The sequence below is a fragment of the Macaca nemestrina genome, chromosome 11 (genome assembly GCF_043159975.1).
Source record: "Macaca nemestrina isolate mMacNem1 chromosome 11, mMacNem.hap1, whole genome shotgun sequence".
In the NCBI taxonomy this organism is placed as follows: domain Eukaryota; kingdom Metazoa; phylum Chordata; class Mammalia; order Primates; family Cercopithecidae; genus Macaca; species Macaca nemestrina.
Window position 1 is genome coordinate 98,793,466 of NC_092135.1, and position 21,058 is coordinate 98,814,523.

General features: G+C 41.8%; 1 protein-coding gene and 1 non-coding gene across 11 annotated transcripts in view; both read left to right on the forward strand.

Annotated features, from left to right (window-relative positions):
- Nucleotides 1-21,058, forward strand: part of LOC105468113 (NGG1 interacting factor 3 like 1) — a 96,393-nt gene that overhangs the window by 135 nt on the left and 75,200 nt on the right. For 5 of the 10 annotated variants that reach the window (XM_071073170.1, XM_071073169.1, XM_071073165.1 and 2 more), the window contains exons 1-6: nucleotides 55-413; nucleotides 2,500-2,961; nucleotides 3,827-3,989; nucleotides 7,000-7,126; nucleotides 8,775-8,913; nucleotides 11,147-11,230. In XM_071073170.1, coding sequence (XP_070929271.1) covers nucleotides 2,526-2,961; nucleotides 3,827-3,989; nucleotides 7,000-7,126; nucleotides 8,775-8,913; nucleotides 11,147-11,230 — 949 coding nt within the window. In that variant the 5' untranslated portion in view covers nucleotides 55-413; nucleotides 2,500-2,525. Of the gene's footprint in view, nucleotides 1-54; nucleotides 414-2,499; nucleotides 2,962-3,826; nucleotides 3,990-6,999; nucleotides 7,127-8,774; nucleotides 8,914-11,146; nucleotides 11,231-13,416; nucleotides 15,749-16,358; nucleotides 20,749-21,058 lie in introns of those variants that run through there. The other 5 variants (XM_011718112.2, XM_011718114.2, XM_071073168.1 and 2 more) reach the window with 5 other exon arrangements.
- Nucleotides 10,783-10,884, forward strand: LOC112424369 (U6 spliceosomal RNA). Its single transcript, XR_003015115.1, has one exon. It is a non-coding gene; the product is annotated as a U6 spliceosomal RNA (small nuclear RNA).

The window sequence follows — 21,058 nt, forward strand, 5'->3', positions numbered from 1 at the left end:
AGTGGGCGATTTAAAAACCCGCGAGTGTAGTTGTGACCTTCGCGGTAGGTGCCGGTTGGGGTCGGCTGTGATTGTTGTGTTGGTGCTGCAGAGCAGAGCAGAAGAGGTTGGGTCAGAAAAGTGCCCTGCCGCACTAGAGCACAGCGCACTAGTGGGTCAGGGGTCCTGACTCAGACTTACTGGCTGTGTCTCGTGGTTTTTCACTGCCCTGGAAAAGGCCTGAAGTGGCGCTGAAATGAGGCATAGATGAGGTAACGTTGAGGGAGCGGTTTGCAACTTGCAAAGGGGCCCTACTGATGCTACTTAGTAGTAAACAGTGCTTACTTTAGGACAGGAGCTGTTTGCAGCTTTACATATAAATCTCGCGATATTGTGGCCTGGGCACTACTTCCTTTTAGGAGGAAAATGCATAGGTAAGTCATTTACCTGTTGTTGCACAGCTCTGGCTCTCGGATTCAGACTGGCTTCAGAGTCGGTGCTCTTAACCACCATACTATCCTGCCTCCTGTTGTCGTTGTTGACTGTGGCCATGTAGCCTCGCAGTTTCCTCATCTGTTGCAGTAAATAACTCAAAACCTGAGTGGTGGCCCACTAGGGTTTCACTTTCGAGCTTGCCAGATGTAGAAGATGCTGGAGAACGGAGTACTATGAGGACCATTAGAAGATCTTCCAAGGCCGGACGTGGTGACTCACGCCTGTAATCCCAGCACTCTTGGAGGCCGAGGCAGGTGGATCACTTGAGTGCAGGAGTTTGAGACCAGCCTGGGCAACATCGTGAATCTCTATCTCTACTAAAAATACAAAAATTAGCCAGGTGTGGTGTTCCGCGCCAGTAGTCCGAGCTACTCAGGAGGCTGAGGTGGGAGGATCTGCTTGAGCTCAGGAAGTCGAGGCTGCAGTGAGCAGAGATCACGCCCCTGCACTGCAGCCTAGTCAACTAGTGAAACCCTGTCTCAAAAAGAAAACAAAAACAAACTTACAAGACCTCGAGTGGTTTTTGGAGACCCCGTATCACTTCAAATAATGTATTAAATAAGCATCCTCATCTCATTAAATAGAAACGTTGAAAAATTGCTTTTGGAATAATTGGCTTATGGATATTTCATCAAATTTACAGTTGGCTATGCTTTCTTATTGTGCATACTATGAAATGCTTTTCTTCAAACAGTTTATAAGTGGTAGGTTTAAGAATGGGGTTGACAGCATTATCTTTTGTGGTTATTTGATTAAACATTTACTAATTGTGCATATTTTGGAGCCAGCAGTTTTTTTCTACCTTTCCATTGCCCTCCCACCTTTCCTCTTTTGCCAACCTTTTCAGTTCCTTGTTGGATGTAGATATTTAGAAGGCTTACAGGCTACATGGGAAAAGTACCCTATACCTTAACCTCTTCCACCTCTTGAGCCTGGCCTTTGTGTAGCAAATGTTGCTTAAGGGGCAGTGGCTTCTCCCTTCTTCTGCCTTGACCCTGCCCATTTGTAAGAGTGACCTGCTTATGTATTCCTTGATTCTTGATTCTGATAAAGCACTTGACATTTTAAACATTCTTTTTTTTTTGAGACGGAGTCTCACTCTGTTGCCCAGGCCATAGTACTGTGGCACGATCTTGGCTCACTGCAACCTCCACCTCCCCGGTTCAAGCGATTCTCCTGCCTCAGCCTCCCAAGTAGCTGGTACTACAGGTGCACGCCACCATGCCCAGCTAATTTTTGTATTTTTAGTAGAGACGGGGTTTCACCATGTTGGCCAGGATGGTCTTTATCTCTTGATCTCGTGATCCTCCTGCCTCGGCCTCCCAAAGTGCTGGGATTACAGGTGCCCCGCCACATTATTCTGTTTTTTGGTAAAGCACATTGTAATGTCAGTATATACCACCCCAACTCCAAATTCTGTTGCAATCAGGGGAGGTGAGCAGTGTCATTCTATGCAGTAAGCAGTTAGTGCTGGCTTATATTAGCGATACTGAGATTTATTAAAGATAGTTCCTATTCCATAGTAGCTTTAGCATAATGGGCACACACAATAATGAGAATACTGAGGGGTTGGGAGCCTTGGGAAGGATGCTGAAAAGGGAGGTCAAGAAAAGTTTTATTTAAGAAGTTGAAGGGGGTTTGGGAAAAGGAAGGATAATATTTAGAGAAAAGGATTAGGGAGGAGGTTGGTTGAAGCAAGGGTAGGGAGAATAAGAACAAGGGTGTGTGAGGCAGGAGATGGGATGGACGTTTGTGTATTATGTACCAGGCTTTGCTAGGTTACATAATTCATTTGCTCCTCTGGATGGCCTGTGAGGTGGGCTATAGTATCTCCGTTTCGTAGGTGAGAAAACAAGATTGGAGAGGTTAAATGGTTTACCTAAGTTACTATGTGCTGGTAAGTGGCAGAGCCACTATTTGAACCCAGATCTCTATGATGACAGTTCTTTTGCCCATATGCTTTGATGCCTCAAAGATCCAGGCCTAAAGTGTACCTGTGTACCATTTTCTTTGTTTTGACTTCAGAAACTTGAACTTTACCTGATTTCTGTATGTTGTCATCTTGTGTACGCCCGGTCCCCACGACAGTCCGGTTTGTAGATTCTCTGATCTGCAGTTCTTCCCGTTCCTTCATGGATTTGAAGGCTCTCCTTTCTTCCTTGAATGACTTTGCATCCCTCTCCTTTGCTGAGAGTTGGGACAATGTTGGATTACTGGTGGAACCAAGCCCACCACATACTGTAAATACGCTCTTCCTGACCAATGACCTGACTGAGGAAGTGATGGAGGAGGGGCTGCAAAAGAAGGCAGACCTCATTCTCTCCTACCATCCGCCTATCTTCCGACCCATGAAGCGCATAACCTGGAACACCTGGAAGGAGCGCCTGGTGATCCAGGCTCTGGAGAACAGAGTCGGTATCTACTCTCCTCACACAGCCTATGATGCCGCACCCCAGGGCGTCAACAACTGGTTGGCTAAAGGGCTTGGTGAGAAGCTTCTTTCATATTTGATATTTTCCCTGCAAATACTTTGAAACCTTAGAATGTCTGTCCAGTAAAGTTTTAACTGCTTTAGGGTTGGGGAGGGTATGATTCCATTTTTGTATAATAAATTTAAAATAATGTTGCTGAAATTTGGCAGTTAAATTGCATTTGAAAAAGGAAACATTTTTTATTCTTACGGAGTTAGGAGAGCAGAAGTCTTCCTTACTGGGCTGAACTTCGTGATCCCTCACTTTTGTGGCACAATGCCTGTCACCCAGGCACTTGAAAAATGCTTGTTGAATTGAAAGCTCAGGTCTCTCCAGAATACACTTGATTGATAAATCAGGCAAATAGACATCTGGGTTTTAGTGAATGTTTTTAGTGAATGTTTACTTATGCCTAGGGAATGACGTATGGATTTTAGGTTTACTTTAGTAAGTCTTTTGTTTACTCATTTTGGGCTGAAGCTTTTATGATGATATCTGGATTAATGTGGTCAAATAAAGTATGAGCATTTGCAACCTGAATGATGGTTTACATGGGTAGATTTACCAAACAGTAGACCATTCTGTGTATTATCTGAAAATGTATGAATCAGTCTTTCTTGTCCAAGTTTTTCAGAGATTTAAGAATCTTTTGGAAAATAATTCTGAAATAATTTGATTTTGTACATCCATACCAAAGCCCTAGGGGACTGGTGATGTATATCTAAAGGATATATGTATGTGTGTGTATGTCATATAAGCATGAGAATGAATCTTTTAAAAAAGTCATTTCTTAGAAATTTTGCCTATAATAGTTTATCTTACTTTTAAATGTTAACCTCTAACCCCCCAAAACTCCCATTTTCCCACAATATTTTCTCTAGGAGCTTGTACCTCCAGGCCCATACATCCTTCCAAAGCTCCCAACTACCCTACAGAGGGAAACCACCGAGTAGAATTCAACGTTAGCCACACCCAAGCCCTGGACAAAGTCATGTCTGCAGTGAAAGGAATTGGTGATGTTTCTGTCACTTCTTTTTCTGCTAGGTACAATTTATTTTTCTCTTTTTTGTGTGTGTATTTATTTGTAAGCATCTGCCTTACAAAGTCTGTAACCCTGGTATTTAGGCTTGAAACAAATAATTTTCTCTAGAGTTGCTTTACAAAGCAGCATACTCCTCATTTGTCTGTGGGTCCTGGAGACCTATGGAATTTTTTCAAAACAATAAAAACAATAAGTAACACTTATTAAGTATTTTCTATGTCAGGGGACTATACTATGCATTTTATATACAGTATTTCTAATCCTGTTGATGTTCAAAGATAGTTGTTTTCACTTTAGAGAACACAGATAGATCCTAGTGATGTGGTGATGAGGCTTTTATTGGTTCCCAGCAAATCAGTGATTTCCAAGCACTTTCTTTGTTTTTTATATTTATCTTTACATTTTAAATATATATTTTCATAAATCAGTTTTTTAATTTAACATCATGGGAAATACTTTTCTGAATAATCTTTGTTTGTTTGTTTTAAGAGACTCCCAGGCTGGGCGCAGTGGCTCACACCTATAATCCCAGCACTTTGGGAGGCCAAGGCTGGTGGATCACCTGAGGTCAGGAGTTCGAGACCAGCCTGACCAACATGGAGAAACCCTGTCTCTACTAAAAATACAAAATTAGCTGCGTTTGGTGGCGCATGCCTGTAATCCCAGCTACTCGGGAGGCTGAGGCAGGCGAATCACTTGAACCCAGGAGGCGGAGGTTGCAGCGAGCCGAGATCGCTCCATTGCACTCCAGCCTGGGCAACAAGAGTGAGACTCCATCTCAAAAAAAAAAAAAAAAAAAAGCGATTCCCATGCTGGAGTGCAGTGGTATGATCGTAGCTTGCCATGGCTTTAAGCTGCTGGTCTCAAGCAGTCTTCCCACCTCAGCCTCTTAATTAGCTGGGACTATAGCTGCCAAGCACTTCAAGTGAAAAATACATTAAGTGCCTCTTTATAAGGTCAATCATTATTTAGGGCAGAGATAGGAGTTTTTTTGGTTTGTTTATTATTTATTATTATTTTTGAGACGAAGTCTAGGTCTGTCACCCAGGTTGGAGTGCAGTGGCACAATCTTGGCTCACTGCAACCTCCGCCTCCCTGGTTCAAGCGTCCGCCACCATGCCTGGCTAATTTTTTTTTGTATTTTTGGTAGAGATGGGGTTTCATCATGTTGGGTGGGTTGGTCTTGAACTCCTGACCTCGTGATCTGCCTGCCTCAGCCTCCCAAAGTGCTGGGATTATAGGCGTGAGCCATGGTGCCCAGCTGTTTTTTTATTTTTTATTTTTGAGAGACAAGGTCTCACTTCGTCACCCAGGCTGCAGTGCAGTGGCATGATCACAGCCCATTGCAGCCTTGACCTCACAGACTCAAGCCATCCTCCCACCTCAGCCTCCCTAATAGCTGGGACTATAGTTATAACTTGCCACCATGCCTGGCTAATTTTTGTATCTTTTGTAGAGACAGGGTTTTGACTTGTTGTCTAGGCTGGTGTCAAACTCCTGGGCTCAAGCCATGTGTCCACCTTGATTTCCCAAAGTGCTGGGATTACAGGCATGAGCCACTGCCCCCAGCCTAACCTCTCATTATTTTTAATTGCTTGTAGTGTTTCTTATTATGGATGAACAGTAGTTTCTTTAAGCATTCCTCTTCCTACTGATGGACTTTTTAGTTCGATTCCAGTTTTTCCATATTGTAGATAATATCTGAGTTTTACCACTAGATAGGGACCAAGGCATTGGTTTTCTTTCTTTTTTAAAAATTTCACAGATGATTGCAGAGTTTATAATTAATGCTTCCAGATTATCTTTAAAGGTGTCCTTTAGTTCTAGAATTTTATGATTATATTTAGAATTTATGGTTAAATGTGAAACTTTCTTGATGCCAGTAATTTTGGAGAGGCTCTGGAGGGTGATCCAAGGACCCCCTGCATGATTGTTAATGAGGTGCTTATTTAAAATGCAGATTTTTGTATTCATCTCAGATCTTGTAATTAGAATGGAGTTTGCCTGAGAATCTGTCCAAGACATTCTCAAATTCAATGTTTTAAAATTATCTCTAAGGCTTTAAAAAAATTCAGTTTGCCCCAGCCCCATTCGTAGATGTTCTGTTTCACTGGTTCTGTGGAAGGATCCAGCACCTGTTATTTTAAGAAGCTAGAAGGAATTTTTTTTTTTTTTTTAAGACAGTGTCTTACTCTGTTGCCCAGAGTGGAGTGCAGTGGCGTAATCTCGGCTCACTGTAACCTCTGCCTCCCAGGTCCAAGTGATTCTCCTGCCTCAGCCACTGGGGAGTGGCTGGGACTACAGGCACCCCCCACCACGCCCGGCTAATTTTTTTTTGTATTTTTGGTGGAGATGGGGTTTCACCATGTTGGCCAGGCTGGTCTTGAACTCCTGATCTCAGGTGATCCACCTACCTCGGCCTCCCAAAGTGCTGGGATTACAGGTGTGAACCACTGTGCCTGGCCTTTTTTTTTTTTTTTAACTTTAATTTTTTAATAAAAAAATAAAATGGGGTCCTGCTATGTTGCCCAGGCTGGTCTTGAACTCCTGGGCTCAAGTGATCCGCCCACCTTGGCCTCCCAAAATGCTGGGATTACAGGTGTGAGCCACCGCGCCCGGCCAGGAAATTTCTGATGCACAATCGGGATTGAGAACAGTTCTTGAACAGTGGTTTCAAAGTGAGGTCTCTGGAACAGCAATATCAGCATCACCTGGAACTTGTTAGAAAGGTAAACTCTCAGACCCCCACTTAGATATAATGAATCAGAAACTCCAGGGGTAGGACCCAGCAATCTGTGTTTTAATAATCCTCCAGGTGATTCTGATGCATAGTAGACTTAGAGAAATGCTATTCTAGAAAATGGATTGGTTTCAGATTAAATGGGTTCTGTTGGTTAAATCCTTAGTTCTACATAAATCTAATCTCCTATTATAGTAAGTTTGTAAACTGTGGATTATGTAAAATACATTTTGGCTATATTTGGCCTAAATGGAGTGATTTTTCCCCCCTAGGTTTGATAATGAGGAACAAACACGGATTAGTCTGAATTGTACTCAGAAGGCTTTGATGCAGGTGGTAGATTTTCTTTCTCAGAACAAACAACTTTATCAGAAGACAGAAATTCTGTCGCTGGAGAAGGTAATAAAAATATTTTGTGTTTGATCTTAAAATACTGTGCATTTTCAGCTTTATTGAGGTATAACTGATATACTCAGAATTGTACATATTTGATGTGTACAGTTTGATAAGTATCATTACTTTGCATTTTTCTTCAGCAAATTCATTTGTAAATTATTAGATCAACAGGCCATTCACTGTTACCTAAAGTACAAAATGGCAATGAGAGCATAATATTCTCTAGGAAATAATTGAGAAAGGGAGACATTCCAGGAATAGGAAAATAGTGGTACTTCTTCAGGGTTACAGATTTGGTTACAGGTTTGCTCTCTCTTTATTTTATACCCTCTGCCTGGACCATGTCATTCACTCTTTCACTTGATAGCCATTTGTATGATGATGATTCCTATCTTTACTTTTTGGCTTAGAATGCTTTCTTAAGGGAAAAAATGACAAGAATCCATATTTTCAACTACTTTCTGGATGTTTTGCCCTTACAGAGCCCACAAGTATTTCAAATTCAATATATCCAAATACTTTATCCCTGTGCCACCCCCCCTTTTTTTTAATATATATTTCATATTTCAGTATCATTATCTACTTTAGTTTCCAAGTTTTCATACTCCTCCTTGACTCCAAGCCCTGCTGATTCTGGCCTCATATCTATACAGTGTTTCTCCTCTGTATTGGCTCTGCCACCACAGGAGTTGAAACTCTCATTTTCTGTGATGAGAGTTGTCTCACCGAGCACCTAGGAGGCAGTCCAGGCTCTTTAGCATGGTGTCGGAAGCCCTTAATGATCTGCTACAGCCTGGGCCTCCAGCCTCCTCTCCTTCCACAGCACGTGCTCTGCACAGTAGCCATACTGTCTTCGTTTGGATCTACCCCCACAGTGTGTTCTCTCAAGTCTTTGGCACCTTTGTCCATGTTCTCTCTGTTTAGAGTGCCTTTCTTCATCTCATCGTACCTCTGTCCTGCCACACTGCACTTGACATCACTGCCCTTTCAAACTTTTTTATTACCCCCTTTTTAACTCTTTTAGGGTTTTCTCTAAGACCTGAGTCCTTCCTCCAAGTACTCCCCAAGCCTCCCAAGTCACAGCTCATTTAGTTTGTCATTCCTTGAGCTGCTGCAACTGTAGAACCTACCTTGAATTTAAACAGTTTTATTATTTTGTTTAATTAATTAATATATTTTTGAGGCAGGGTCTGGCTCTGTCCCCAGGCTGGAGTGCGGTGGTATAATCTCAGCTCACCTCTGCCTCTTGGGTAGCTCAAGCCCACCTCCCATTCAGCCTCCCAAGAAGCTGGGAGTGCAGGTGCACGCCACCATGCCTGGCTAATTTTTGGATTTTTTAATGGAGATCAAGTCTCACTATGTTGCCCAGGCTGTTCTCAAACTCCTGAGCTCAAACAATCCACCCACCTCAGCCTCCCAAAGTGCTAGGATTATAGGCATGAGCCATCGTGCCTGGCCTGATTATTGATTTAAACATCTGCCTTCCTAGGAAACTGTGAGCTCCTAGAAGAATGATTTTGTCAGGTTTGTGTCCCCACATTTAGCCTGGAGCTTGCTGTAGTAACCTCACAGTGTGCATACTGATTGATTTTAGCATTTGTTGTTTTAGGACTGACAGTGGACACCGTTTCTAACTTCTGTTTCTCCTCAGCCTTTGCTTCTACATACTGGAATGGGACGCTTATGCACACTGGATGAATCTGTCTCCCTGGCAACCATGATTGATCGAATCAAAAGACACCTAAAACTGTCTCATATTCGCTTAGCCCTTGGGGTGGGGAGAACCTTAGGTAAATATTGCTCCTTCATTTATCCAGTATGCCTACTGTTAACATTGGACAAAGGTTGAAACTCTTGATTGTATTAATATGTGATAGAGAATGTGTTAGCAGCTCATAGGAGATCATTGGTTTACTTTATTGATTAGGGTAGGCCAGGTCCTGCTGTGGAGTACATCTCATTGGCCTAATCAATGAGATTTATTTCTCTGTCATGCTATGTGTTCATTTCAAGTTGGTTATTTTAGGAAGTCTGGCCATTGTAGACTGGTTGTTGTTGCAGAGGGAGAGAGTTTTGCAGGGTCTTAAACCATCAGTTCAAAATTCCAGGAAACATGTTCATTTCTGCTCAACTTATTTTCCAGATTTAGTCATGTTATCCAATACAACCAAGGGAGGCATAAAGTGCAGTCTTACCATATGTCAGGAGGAGAGCTGGAATCATGATTGCTACAATTACAACATAAATTTTGCACTTATAAGACTGGTAATATTTTCTAGTGAGGTGCCACTGAGTGATCTGATCCATTGCAGTTTCTAAGTCTTATATTTTTTCTTCTGGCCTTTCTCGGTACTTTTGAGAACAAAAAGAGTGAACAGACATTTGTTCAACACCTGCAGTGAACCTAGCACTGTACTGATTGTCTGTCCTGAGTGTGTGAGCTCCCACTGGCAAAAGCAGTGGGGCACAGTGGTTATAGGTATAGATTCTGAGCTCAGACAAACCTGGCTTCAGATTTGTCTGTCCTGTCTGTTTGCTGCTTGTCTTTGACAAGTTGTTTATGCCCTCTGTGTCCCAGTAGTCTCATTGGTAAAAACTGCATTAATAATAAAACCTAACTCAGAGGGTGGTAGTATCCATGTGACATGGCACAGTGACTGGCTCACATTAAGTATAGTTAAAGTGCTAGCTCTTGTTAGCTTTGTGGTTGGTACTATTTCTCCTATGTTATAGGTGAACAGTTTTGGTTCAGAGAGATAAGTAACTGTATTAGTTCGTTCTCACACTGCTATGAAGAAATGCCCAAGTCTGGGTAATTTATAAAGAAAAGAGGTTTAATTGACTCTTTAATTTATAAAGAAAAGAGGTTTAATTTATAAAGAAAAGAGGTTTAATTGTTCTGCATGGCTGGGGAGGCCACAGAAAACTTACAATCATGGCGGAAGGCACCTCTTCTCAGGGTGGCAGAAGAGAGAATGAGTGCAAGCGAGGGAAATGCCAGACGCTTATGAAACCATCACATCTCATAAGACTCACGCGTTATCACGAGAACAGCATGGGGGAACTGCCCCCATGACCCAATTACCTCCACCTGGTCCTGCCCTGGACCCGTGGGAATTATGGGGATTACTGTTCAAGGTAAGGTTTGGATGGGGACACAGAGCCAAACCATATGAGTAACTTATGCAAAAGTCCAGTTAGATCAAACAACCCAAGGGAGTTACGTGTCCAAAGAAAATGGATAGCAGAGGTGGGATTTGACTTCCAAAATAACTCCAAAGCCCCATCTTTGGGATACCGTGCTGCTGAACTGGAGTGACCACTGAAGAAGTGTCCATTTTAGAAACCCAAGTGCTAAATACTGGGATTTTGGTTCAAAAGTTGCGGTTATTTCACTTTTCAGAGGATGCTTTTTGAGAATAAATAGTATATTTAAAAATATGTGCCAACTCCATTCGTAGCATTCCTCTTTCTCACTAGTCCTTTTAGTTCTTTAGCTTCCTCCCCTGAGAATAGAGATAGTACTTGCCTACCTCTCACTGTTGTCTGAAGACCCAGGTGAGATTACTTTACCCAGCAACGTTGCAGTACTGCCTGGAGCTGCACCATTAGTACTATTCAGTGGTTTGTGAGTGTGCAGCCATGTCAAAGGAATAACGGTACTCCCTTCAGCAGCACATATACTAAAAATTGGATGATATAGATTAGCATGGCGCCTATGCAAAGATTACACGCAAATTTGTGCATTGTTCCATATTTTGTGCAATTCACAAAGGTTGTTAGTTAAAAAAAAAAAAGGAATAATAACTGTACCTTGGGTTAGCTATGCAATATCAAAAGAATGACCTGTTTGCTTATATTAAAACATGTTTTTTTTTTTTACATGCAGAAAGAACAATTCGTATACTCGTGATGAGACCAGGAGTAAAATCTGTATTATGTTTAGGATTCTTGCTACAAATTATAATAGTAAAAAGAAAGGGAATTGTAAAATATTGGTCTCTTGTTTCCTTTGTCTTGAAGAGTCTCAAGTCAAAGTTGTGGCCCTGTGTGCTGGTTCTGGGAGCAGCGTTCTGCAGGGTGTCAAGGCTGACCTTTACCTCACAGGTAGGACAGACTTTGGATCTCTCTTGGTTTATTTTTTGCAAAATCAAAAATGACAGATTTTAGGACAGTACCTGGCACATAGATGATACCTAATTAATGTTTTGTAAACTTGAACTAAACAGAAACTACAACAGAATTGGGACATACTGCGTTCTTTGTGGAGGGATGAAATCATTGAACAATTTATTATCTCAAAAATTAATGGTCAGCATTTATTTTACCTACATTCTTCCTAAACTGTCCCAAACCTCTCAGATTTCACGTCAGTGGGATACTTTCTACCCTGTCACCTTAGCTAGGAAATGGTTCCTCTTAGCCTAAAGCCAATCATCAATTCCTATCAATTCAAGCTCCCAAATCTTTCTAGAATCTTCCCCCTTATCTGTCCAGGCAGTGTCTCCTACTTGAAGTACAGCATCAACCCTCTAATGTTATCTTCCATATATTCTCCTGAAATTAACTTTTCACAGTGCGTATTTGGTGGTCTTGACTAAAAAGACTTCAGTGATTTCCTTCATCTGTCTGGTAGAGCCTGAACATTGCATCCTCTTTCTTGTACCCTTTGCATATGCTGTTTTCTTTGGTTAGAATGCCTTTTCCTTGTTCTTCTTGTGATAAGTGAGCACCCCCTCTGAGAAGCCTTCTCTGACACTGTCCTGCTTCTGCCTCTTGTGGGTCCCTATCACTTTGTCCTTGATCTCCAGTGTGCACTTCTGTTGGACAGTAATTGGCTCCTGGGCCTTACACTCTCTCCTTAAGGATACTACCTAATAGGTCCTGGCTAATTTTTATTGAAAGAATTACTTCACGTAGTTACTACTCAGGAATGTGACCAAACATGGCCCATTATACCTGCAAAGGATTTGAAGACATTTTAATGGGTTGCCAGTTTGTTTACCTCCTCCTTCTTAGGGTTAGGAGAGAATGAGTTAAAGAATTACTTTTCCCACTTCGAGGACCAGGCTCTAGACTCTTAGCCCTCTGGCCATTCCTTTGGCTACTTCCATGCTTCCCTTGCCTCCCACACCCATGCCTTGTTGTGTAGCACACTCTCTTACAAAGGCTGCTGCACTGAAAGCATTGTCACATCCCGAAGTACCAAGGAGCAGCATCTGAGAAAGCCTGATGGAACTGCTCTAAACCAATAAATTGATTAAAAAAAAAAAACATGTATGTGACTATTACCTGTTTTCCATTCTTCTGAAGATAAAAGATTTTTGTAAGTCCTTAAATTTCTACCAGATTAAAGTGAAATTTCAATATGAATATCTTACAGCATTGTGTCTGGCTATTTTAAAATTCATTTTAGCATTTTACTTAGAAGGAATTTCAGACCTATGCAAAAGTTGCAAGAATAGTACAATGAACTCCTATGTGCTCTTCACCTTGGTTACTAATGGTTATATTCTGCCATATTTGTACATTCTTTATGTACATATTATATATGTGTCTGTATACATTTGTGTGTGCATATATAGATATATAATATATAATATACAAGTTAAAAATTTATATATATATATATATATATATATAGATGTATTTCCCCCAGGACCATTTTAGAAATCGATTGCAGACATGACAATTTCTTTACCTCTCAATACTTCAGTGTATAGTCTTCTAAGAACAAAGACATTCTAAGTCTATAGAACAATTATCAAATGAGGGAATTTAATATTGTTAAAACATTTACTTGATATACAGTCCATATTCACATTTTTCCAGTTGATAAAAGTTTATAGTATTTCTGATCCATATCCAGCCCATGATCTCACATTGCATTTAGTTGTTGTTAGTCTCCTTCAGTCTGGAATAGTTCCTCAGCTTTGTCTTCATAACACTGACATTTTTAAAAGAGTATAGGCTCTTTGTTTTGTGCTTCTCGCTCAATTTGGGGTATCTATTTCCTCATAAATACTTTTTTAAAAACTAGTTTTTAAAAAAAGTGATAAAATATAATGATATGTTCATAAAATAAATTCAGGCAGTTCCAAAATGTTAAAATGTCCTTCCTATCTCGCTGTGGGGAGAAAAAGAAAATATTACCTGGCTAGCATTAGATGTCTCTGGTCTGTGAGGCATTGCTTTTGAGTGTAACTTCAGAGATGCGAAGCCCCTCCTAAAGGACCTCTGCTGAACTTCATCACGCTCCCTGTGAGTCTGAGGCCGTGTTCTCGTTGTATTAGGTTGTTAAGGGTAACACCCTGTAAGACCAGCAGATGGGGAGCCTGCTCCTTGCAAATGTAAGTTCTCTCATTTGTCGTTTCATTCTCCATTTGCTTTTCCTTTCCCAAGCTGCCATCCTGGGCCAAGCTTTTCTTTCCGTTGGCTTCAGCAATTATTGCAGGGTCTTCACAGATTTCCCCCCTTTCATGCCTTCTCTGGCCAATGAGTTTGTCACAGTACAGGCAGCCAGACTTATCTTTCCTAAAACAAGGCTTCCAACTGGGTCATCTTAGTGTCTTTTTCTTGCTTTTTACTTTTACTATTACAGATTAAGATGTTTTAAAAGGTGCTTGAATAAAAATTATTCCTTATAATGAGATGACACTTATTAGAAGAGTGTGGGGAACTGAAAAATTCTGGAATTAAGAAAACTTATTTTTTACTTACAGATGTTTTCTTGTGGGAAAATTAGAGAAAAAACTCAATTTTTTTTCTAAGAACCTTTTTTTTCTTAAATTTGTATGCCCTTCTGTCTCTAAATACAGTTCAAAATTGTACTTTCTAAAGAACAAACCAAATTGTACACAGTGCAGTTTTGCTCTTAAATACAAGTCATCAAATTCACAAACTGCATTTTTAAAAATTCAGAATATTAGGCTGGACACGGTGGCTCACATCTGTAATCCCAGCACTTTGGGAGGCCGAGGCAGGCAGATCACTTGAGCCCAGGAGTTCGAGACCAGCCTGGCCAACATGGCAAAACCCCGTCTCTACTAAAAATACAAAAATTAGCCAGGCTTGATGGTGGGTGCTTGTAATTCCAGCTACTCGAGAGGCTGAGGCAGGAGAATCACTTGAACCCAGGAGGCAGAGGTTGCAGTGAGCTGAGATTATGCTATTGCACTCCAGCCTGGGCAATAGAGCAAAACTCCATCTAAAAAAATAAATACAAATATAAATAAATTAAAAATTCAGAATATTTGAGTTTTCCCCAAATCTTTTCACAACAGATGAGATTCCCTCCAGAGTTTCTAGGGATTTTGCTTAAGTCAAAGAAAAATACTTTGTTTTAATCTGGAAATAATCTTAAATTCATTTCATCCTTGTATATTAGACTAAGTTGACGACAGAAATACTAGTGCTTACAAAGCCTAAGTCTGCTGGGCAGTATACACAGAATGTCCTCCAGAGGTATTTATTACATAAGAGGCAGATTTTCTGAAGGCCTCATTTTACTTAGCAGTGGTCATTCTTTTTACGGTGGAAACACAGTAAAATGGGTGTTTACAGATCTGGTTCTGGCCAGATATGTTGGATTGGACAATTGCCTTGGGGTCTGCCAAGGAAAAAGAAGTTGGAATTCTCAATGGGATGGCTTTTATTTTTATTTTATTATATTTTCAAGACAGAGTCTTGCTCTGTCACCCAGGTTGAAGTGCAGTGGTGCAATCTCGGCTCACTGCAACCTCCAGCCCCCATACTGAAGCAATTCACCCGCCTCAGCCTCCTGAGTAGCTGGGATTACAGGCGCACGCCAGCACACCCAGCTAATTTTTGTGTTTTTAGTACAGATGGAGTTTCACCATGTTGGCTAGGCTGGTCTGGAACTCCTTAGCTCAGGTGACCCCCCTGCCTAGGCTTCCCAAAGTGCTGGGATTACAGGCGTGAACCACCGTGCCCAGACCTTTCTCTGTTTTTAAGTTGGAGGACATAAAAGAAAACTATACAGTACTTTCTAGATTTATAACAGTTCTGCTATATTACATTCACTTTATATAGAATATAAACTTGGTATTTCTGCTTTTGTGTTTCCTCATTCCACAGATTCCATATCTAGCATTTAAGAATTTGCTGTTTCCTTTTTGGTAGGTGAGATGTCCCATCATGATATTTTGGATGCTGCTTCCCAAGGAATAAATGTCATCCTCTGTGAACATAGCAACACTGAACGAGGCTTTCTTTCTGACCTTCGAGATATGCTGGGTTCTCACTTGGAGAATAAGATAAATATTATCCTATCAGAGACTGACAGGGACCCTCTTCAGGTGGTATAATTGCAGAAACATCAGGATAACACATTGTACAAATTAGTTGGATGCCAACTTGAATTTGTAACATGAGTCAGTGGAACTAGTGTGCTTCTAGAAGAGTGTCTTAGAGGGTATGATCATTTCCGGTTTGTTAATCTGATTCACCAAACATTCTTTTTTTTCCTTTTTTTTTTTTTTGAGATGGAGTCTCGCTCTGTCACCAGGCTGGAGTGCAGTGGCGCGATCTTGGTTCATTGCAACCTCTGCCTCCCAGGTTCAAGCAGTTCTTCTGCCTCAGCCTCCTGAGCAGCTGGGACTACAGGTGTGTGCCACCGCACCCAGCTAATTTGTGTATTTTTAGTAGAGACGGGGTTTCACCATGTTGGCCAGGATGGTCTGGATCTCTTGACCTCGTGATCCACCCGCCTCGGCCACCCGAAGTGCTGGGATTACAGGCGTGAGCCACCACGCCCGGCAGATTCACTAAATGTTCTATCGCTCATACAGTAAAACTGTAATGTAACTACCACATTAAATAACAAGTATTCATATAAAATCTAGGAAAGATTGAATAAAATCTGTTTACTTAACATTCTTTGGAAGGAGCTTAAGTGATTCTCTCCTTAGTTTAATTGTAGATGGGATGGGATGGATCCATTTGGGTATCTTTGCCCTTGCTTAGTTTAACATTATGCTTGAAAAACTTGGGCTTGAATACTTCTTTCTAGGTAGTAGCCTCTTTGCAATGATAAGGTCTGTTTGTTCCTGTTCCTAGTTCTGCCTACGATCTAGTCTCTCACCTAAATTTCAGAATCAGAATGAGATTTATCAGGATGTTGTTTTAAAAATATATATACACAATCATTATTCATATTACTATTACTTTATTGCTTTTTAGATGACTTACTTGTAATTTTTTTTTTCTTCCACAGTCCTTTGTTCCCAATTTCTGCTGTCACTTCCCTCTCTTGGCAATGAACTTGGCTGACACAGGCAGGGGGCAGGGCCAGGGAGTGAAATTCCAGAGCAGAAAGAACGAAGTCAGATATCTCAGAATATCATCCTGCCCCATTTAATCTGGGCCCTTTCTCCATGTGGATGCCCTTTTCTAAACAGCGCCTGCACTGGGCTGCGAGGCCCCTGCCTGCCTCCACTGGTTGGGCAGGGCAGATACACCTTTCTCCACCCATTTTCAGATAATCTGGCTAAAGCAATATTCCCTCCAGTTTAGGCATTCTTGGATTGCCTTTATGATTTGTGCTGTTTTACCATACCACATATAATTTTTACTTCATGCTTTTGTGTAAAGCAACTTTTTCTCTTCTTATTTTTTATTGTGGTAAAATTCACATAACATAAAATTCACCATTTTCCTGCCCCTCCCCCCAGTTCACCATTTTAAAGTATATAATTCCGTAGCTTTTAGTACATTTACAGTGTTGTGGTACCGTTACCACTACAGTTCCAAAACATTTTTCATCACCACAAAGGGAAGCCCCATTAAGTAATAACTCCCTCCTCCCATCCCCTGAATCCTATTTCTTTTTTTTTTTTTTTTTTTTTTTTGAGACGGAGTCTTGCTCTGTAGCCCGGGCTGGAGTGCAGTGGCCGGATCTCAGCTCACTGCAAGCTCCGCCTCCCGGGTTTACGCCATTCTCCTGCCTCAGCCTCCGGAGTAGCTGGGACTACAGGCGCCCGCCACCTCGCCCGGCTAGTTTTTTGTATTTTTAGTAGAGACGGGGTTTCACGGTGTTAGCCAGGATGGTCTCGATCTCCTGACCTCGTGATCCGCCCGTCTCGGCCTCCCAAAGTGCTGGGATTACAGGCTTGAGCCACCGCGCCCGGCCCCTGAATCCTATTTCTATGGAGTTGTCTATTCTGGATATTTTCTATAAGTGGCATCATAAACATGTGGTCCCTTGTGTCCGGCATCTTTCACTTATGTTTTCTCCATTACTGCCGCCTTTTGTGTTTTTTTCCTTGTATTTTGACTCCCTTATTTCCTTATATATATATATTCTTACCTATCTTTAAAGGAAATTTTATGTCACATCCATTATAACTTAAATATTTACTTAATCTGTATTAAATACAGGATTATTAAAATACAAAGGAACACTGCTCAAAAGAAATGTCATTTTTAAAAATATATCATTTTTTTTTTTGGAGACATAGTCTCACTCTGTTGCCCAGGCTGGAGAGCAGTGGCATGATTACAGCTCCCTGCAACCTCTGCCTCCTGGGTTCAAGCGATTCTCCTGCCTCAACATTCCAAGTAGCTGGGATTACAGGCACCCGTCAGCATTCCCAGCTAATTTTTGTATTTTTAGTAGAGACAAGGTTTCATCGTGTTGGTCAGGCTGGTCTCCAACTGCTAGGCTCAAGTGATCCGCCCACCTCAGCCTCCCAAAGTGCTGGGATTACAGGTGTGAGCCACTGTGCCTGGCCTGAAATGTCATTTTTAAGCTTAGTGTCTAATGACATGTTTTGTGCTGTTTTGCTGATTTAATAAATAAGGCCACATACTGACATGAAATAGTGGTTTAGTAATCCCTTGTCTACTCCTGAAAGCTGAAGGCTGAGGAAGGACATGCACATTCTCTCACAGGCGTCACATGAAAAATCTTCCCCATCCTGTAGGACTTACAAGGTCACTTTGGATGCCCAAATGGATGGTACATTCCAGGTGGAAGGTTGCAGATTGTAGGGAACAGTGTCACCACCTTTGTTGTGCATCCGTGACACCTTATATAATCTTTTGTGCACATGTATTGGAGGGTGCTGCATACCAATCTAGATCAGGATCCAAATCAGACACTAGCGCAGGAAAGCAGCAGCTGGCCAGGAGGTGGCAGCAACAGTTCAGCTCAAGGCAACTGCTGCTGAGCAGAATGAAGGTCCAGCATGGCCAAGTCTTCCTGATCTTTCAGGGGCACAGGAAATCTGGATTTTTAATGTGTGGTGTTAAAATATACATATATTATCATATATAAAACATACATATATAGGTGTTTCTGTACAGTTCCTGGCTTACAACTCCCCTAGCCCTTGTTACAGTCTTTTGGGTGTGTTAAGCCTCAGGGGCAGGCCTCAGGAAACAATCTCTCAGAGTTCTCCTGCCCTTCCTTCACCCCCAAGGCAAAATCCTAATCTTCTCCCTCCCTTTTCTTTTTTAGAGACAGGGTCTTGCTCTGTCACCCAGGCTGGAGTGCAGTGGTGTAATCATAGCTCACTGCAGCTCCGAACTCCTGGGCTCAAGTGACCCTCCCTCCTCAGTTTCCTGGGTAACTGGGACTATAGGCACCTGCCACCACCCACCCCCTACTAATTTTTTCAAATTAAAATTTTTACTTTTGTAAAGACAGGGTTTTGCTACACTGCATAGGCTGGTCTTGAGCTCCTGAGCTCAGGGAATCCTCCTGCCCTGGCCTCCCAAAGTGCTGGGATTACAGGCGTGAGCTACTGAGCCTGGCCTTTTTTTTTTTTTTTTTTGAGACAAGAGTTTCACTCTTGTTGCCCAGGCTGGAGTGCAATGGCGTGATCTCGGCTCACCACAACCTCCGCCTCCCAGGTTCAAGTGATTTTCGTGCCTTAGCCTCCTGAGTAGCTGGGATATTAGGCATGTGCCACCAGGCCTAGCTAATTTTGCATTTTTAGTAGAGATAGGGTTTCTCCATGTTGGTCAGGCTGGTTTCGAACTCCTGACCTCAGGTGATCCACCCACCTTGGCCTCCCTAAGTGCTGAGATTACAGGCGTGAGCCACCGCACCTGGCCTTATTTTTATTTTTATTTTTTATTTTTTTTATTTTATTTTTTTTGAGACGGAGTCTCGCTCTGTCGCCCGGGCTGGAGTGCAGTGGCGCGATCTCTGCTCACTACAACCTCTGCCTCCCAGGTTGAAGCAATTCTCCAGCCTCAGCCTCCCAAGTAGCTGGGATTACAGGCGCTCGCCACAATGCCCAGCTAATTTTGTATATTTAGTAGAGACAGGGTTTTACCATGTTGTCCAGGGTAGTCTAGAACTCCTGACCTCAAGTGATCCACCTGCCTCAGCCTCCCAAAGTGCTGGGATTACAGGCATGAGCCACCGTGCCAGGCAAATGCTGCCATTTTAAGGCCTACACTTTGGGCAGCAAAAGTAAAGATGTTGACCCTAAATACTTGAGAGGCCTGGGGCCAGTGATAAATATAAAAATGGTTACAAAAGTTTAGGAATGAGCTTTGTATTGTACTATGTTTAAAGTTATCCATAGCATCAGTCTTTTCAAATTTGCTTTATTCAACACATTAAGGATGCTATAACTTATGCTATTAAAACCTCATAGGCTGGGTGAGGTGGCTCACACCTGTTAATCCCAGCACTTTGGGAGACCCGAGTGGGTGGATCACTTGAGCCCAGAAGTTCAAGACCAGCGTAAGTAACATGGTGAAACCCCATCTCTAGAGAAAAAAGAAAAAAGAAAAAAGCTGGGTGTGATGTGTGCCTCCTGTAGTACCAGCTGCTCGGGAGGATAAGGTGGGTGGATCACTTGAGCCCAGGAGGTCAAGGCTGCAGTGAGCTGAGACGGCACCACTGCACTCTAGCCTGGATGACAAGAGACCCTGTCTCAAAAACAAACACTTAACAGACATTTCATATTTCATCTTCATATCCTCACAACTACTGCCTTTTGTGTAGTAAGTGTTCAAATTTAGGCTATTCAGGATTATGCTGAAGAGTAATTTCACCTCACAGAATGTAAAAAGTACATTCTGAACAATGCTACTGCCTCCACATTTGAATTAGCTGGAACAAAAAGAGTGAACTTCTAAAGTTAGTCATTTTGTTTAAAAGTTAGGCAAAATCTATTAATCAGCCCCCAAACCAACTGATCTTTTATTTTGAGACAGGGTCTCACTCTGTTACCCACCAGGCTGGAGTGCAGTGGCATGATCACAGCTCACTGCAGCCTCAGCTTTCCTGGGCTCAGATGATCGAGCCACCTAAGCCTTCTGAGTAGCTGGGACTACATGGTGGGTGCCACCACGCCCGGCTAATTTTTTGTATTTTTAGTAGAGACAGGGTTTCGCCATGTTAACCAGGCTGGTCTTGAACTCCTGGTCTCGAGATTGGCCTGCCTTGACCTCCCAAAGTGCTGTGAGCTACTGCACCTGTTTACACTGATCTTTTATATGAGTGAAGTGATCATGTATTAAAATAACAAATGATGCTAAGAAAGTCCAGTTTCTGGACTACTGTGAGGACTAATTTAGCAGTCCTTTCACAATAAATTCAGCACTGTGGCAAATTTATAAACAATAAATGTTTGACATCTCCTGTGCCTTTTTTTTTTTTTGGTAATTTTATTAAGAGTACCCAGAAAACCTTTCAAGGTTTCGGTAGGTCTGTTCAATCTTGCCAGAAGCAAGTTAACACAGTAGAAGAAATTAGAGCCTTAGCAGTCAAGACATAACTGCTAGAGCCTGAGGGACACCGATGTGGACACAAGTCAACAAACAGCATATAATAATATGCCAAGATCTTCACCAGATCTGTAAGATGCACTCATAAAACTTCTTTTGAAGAACTTAAAAATATTCTTAGTAAAAAAGTAGCACTACAAATTTACAAAGTGATTCTATCCAAATTGG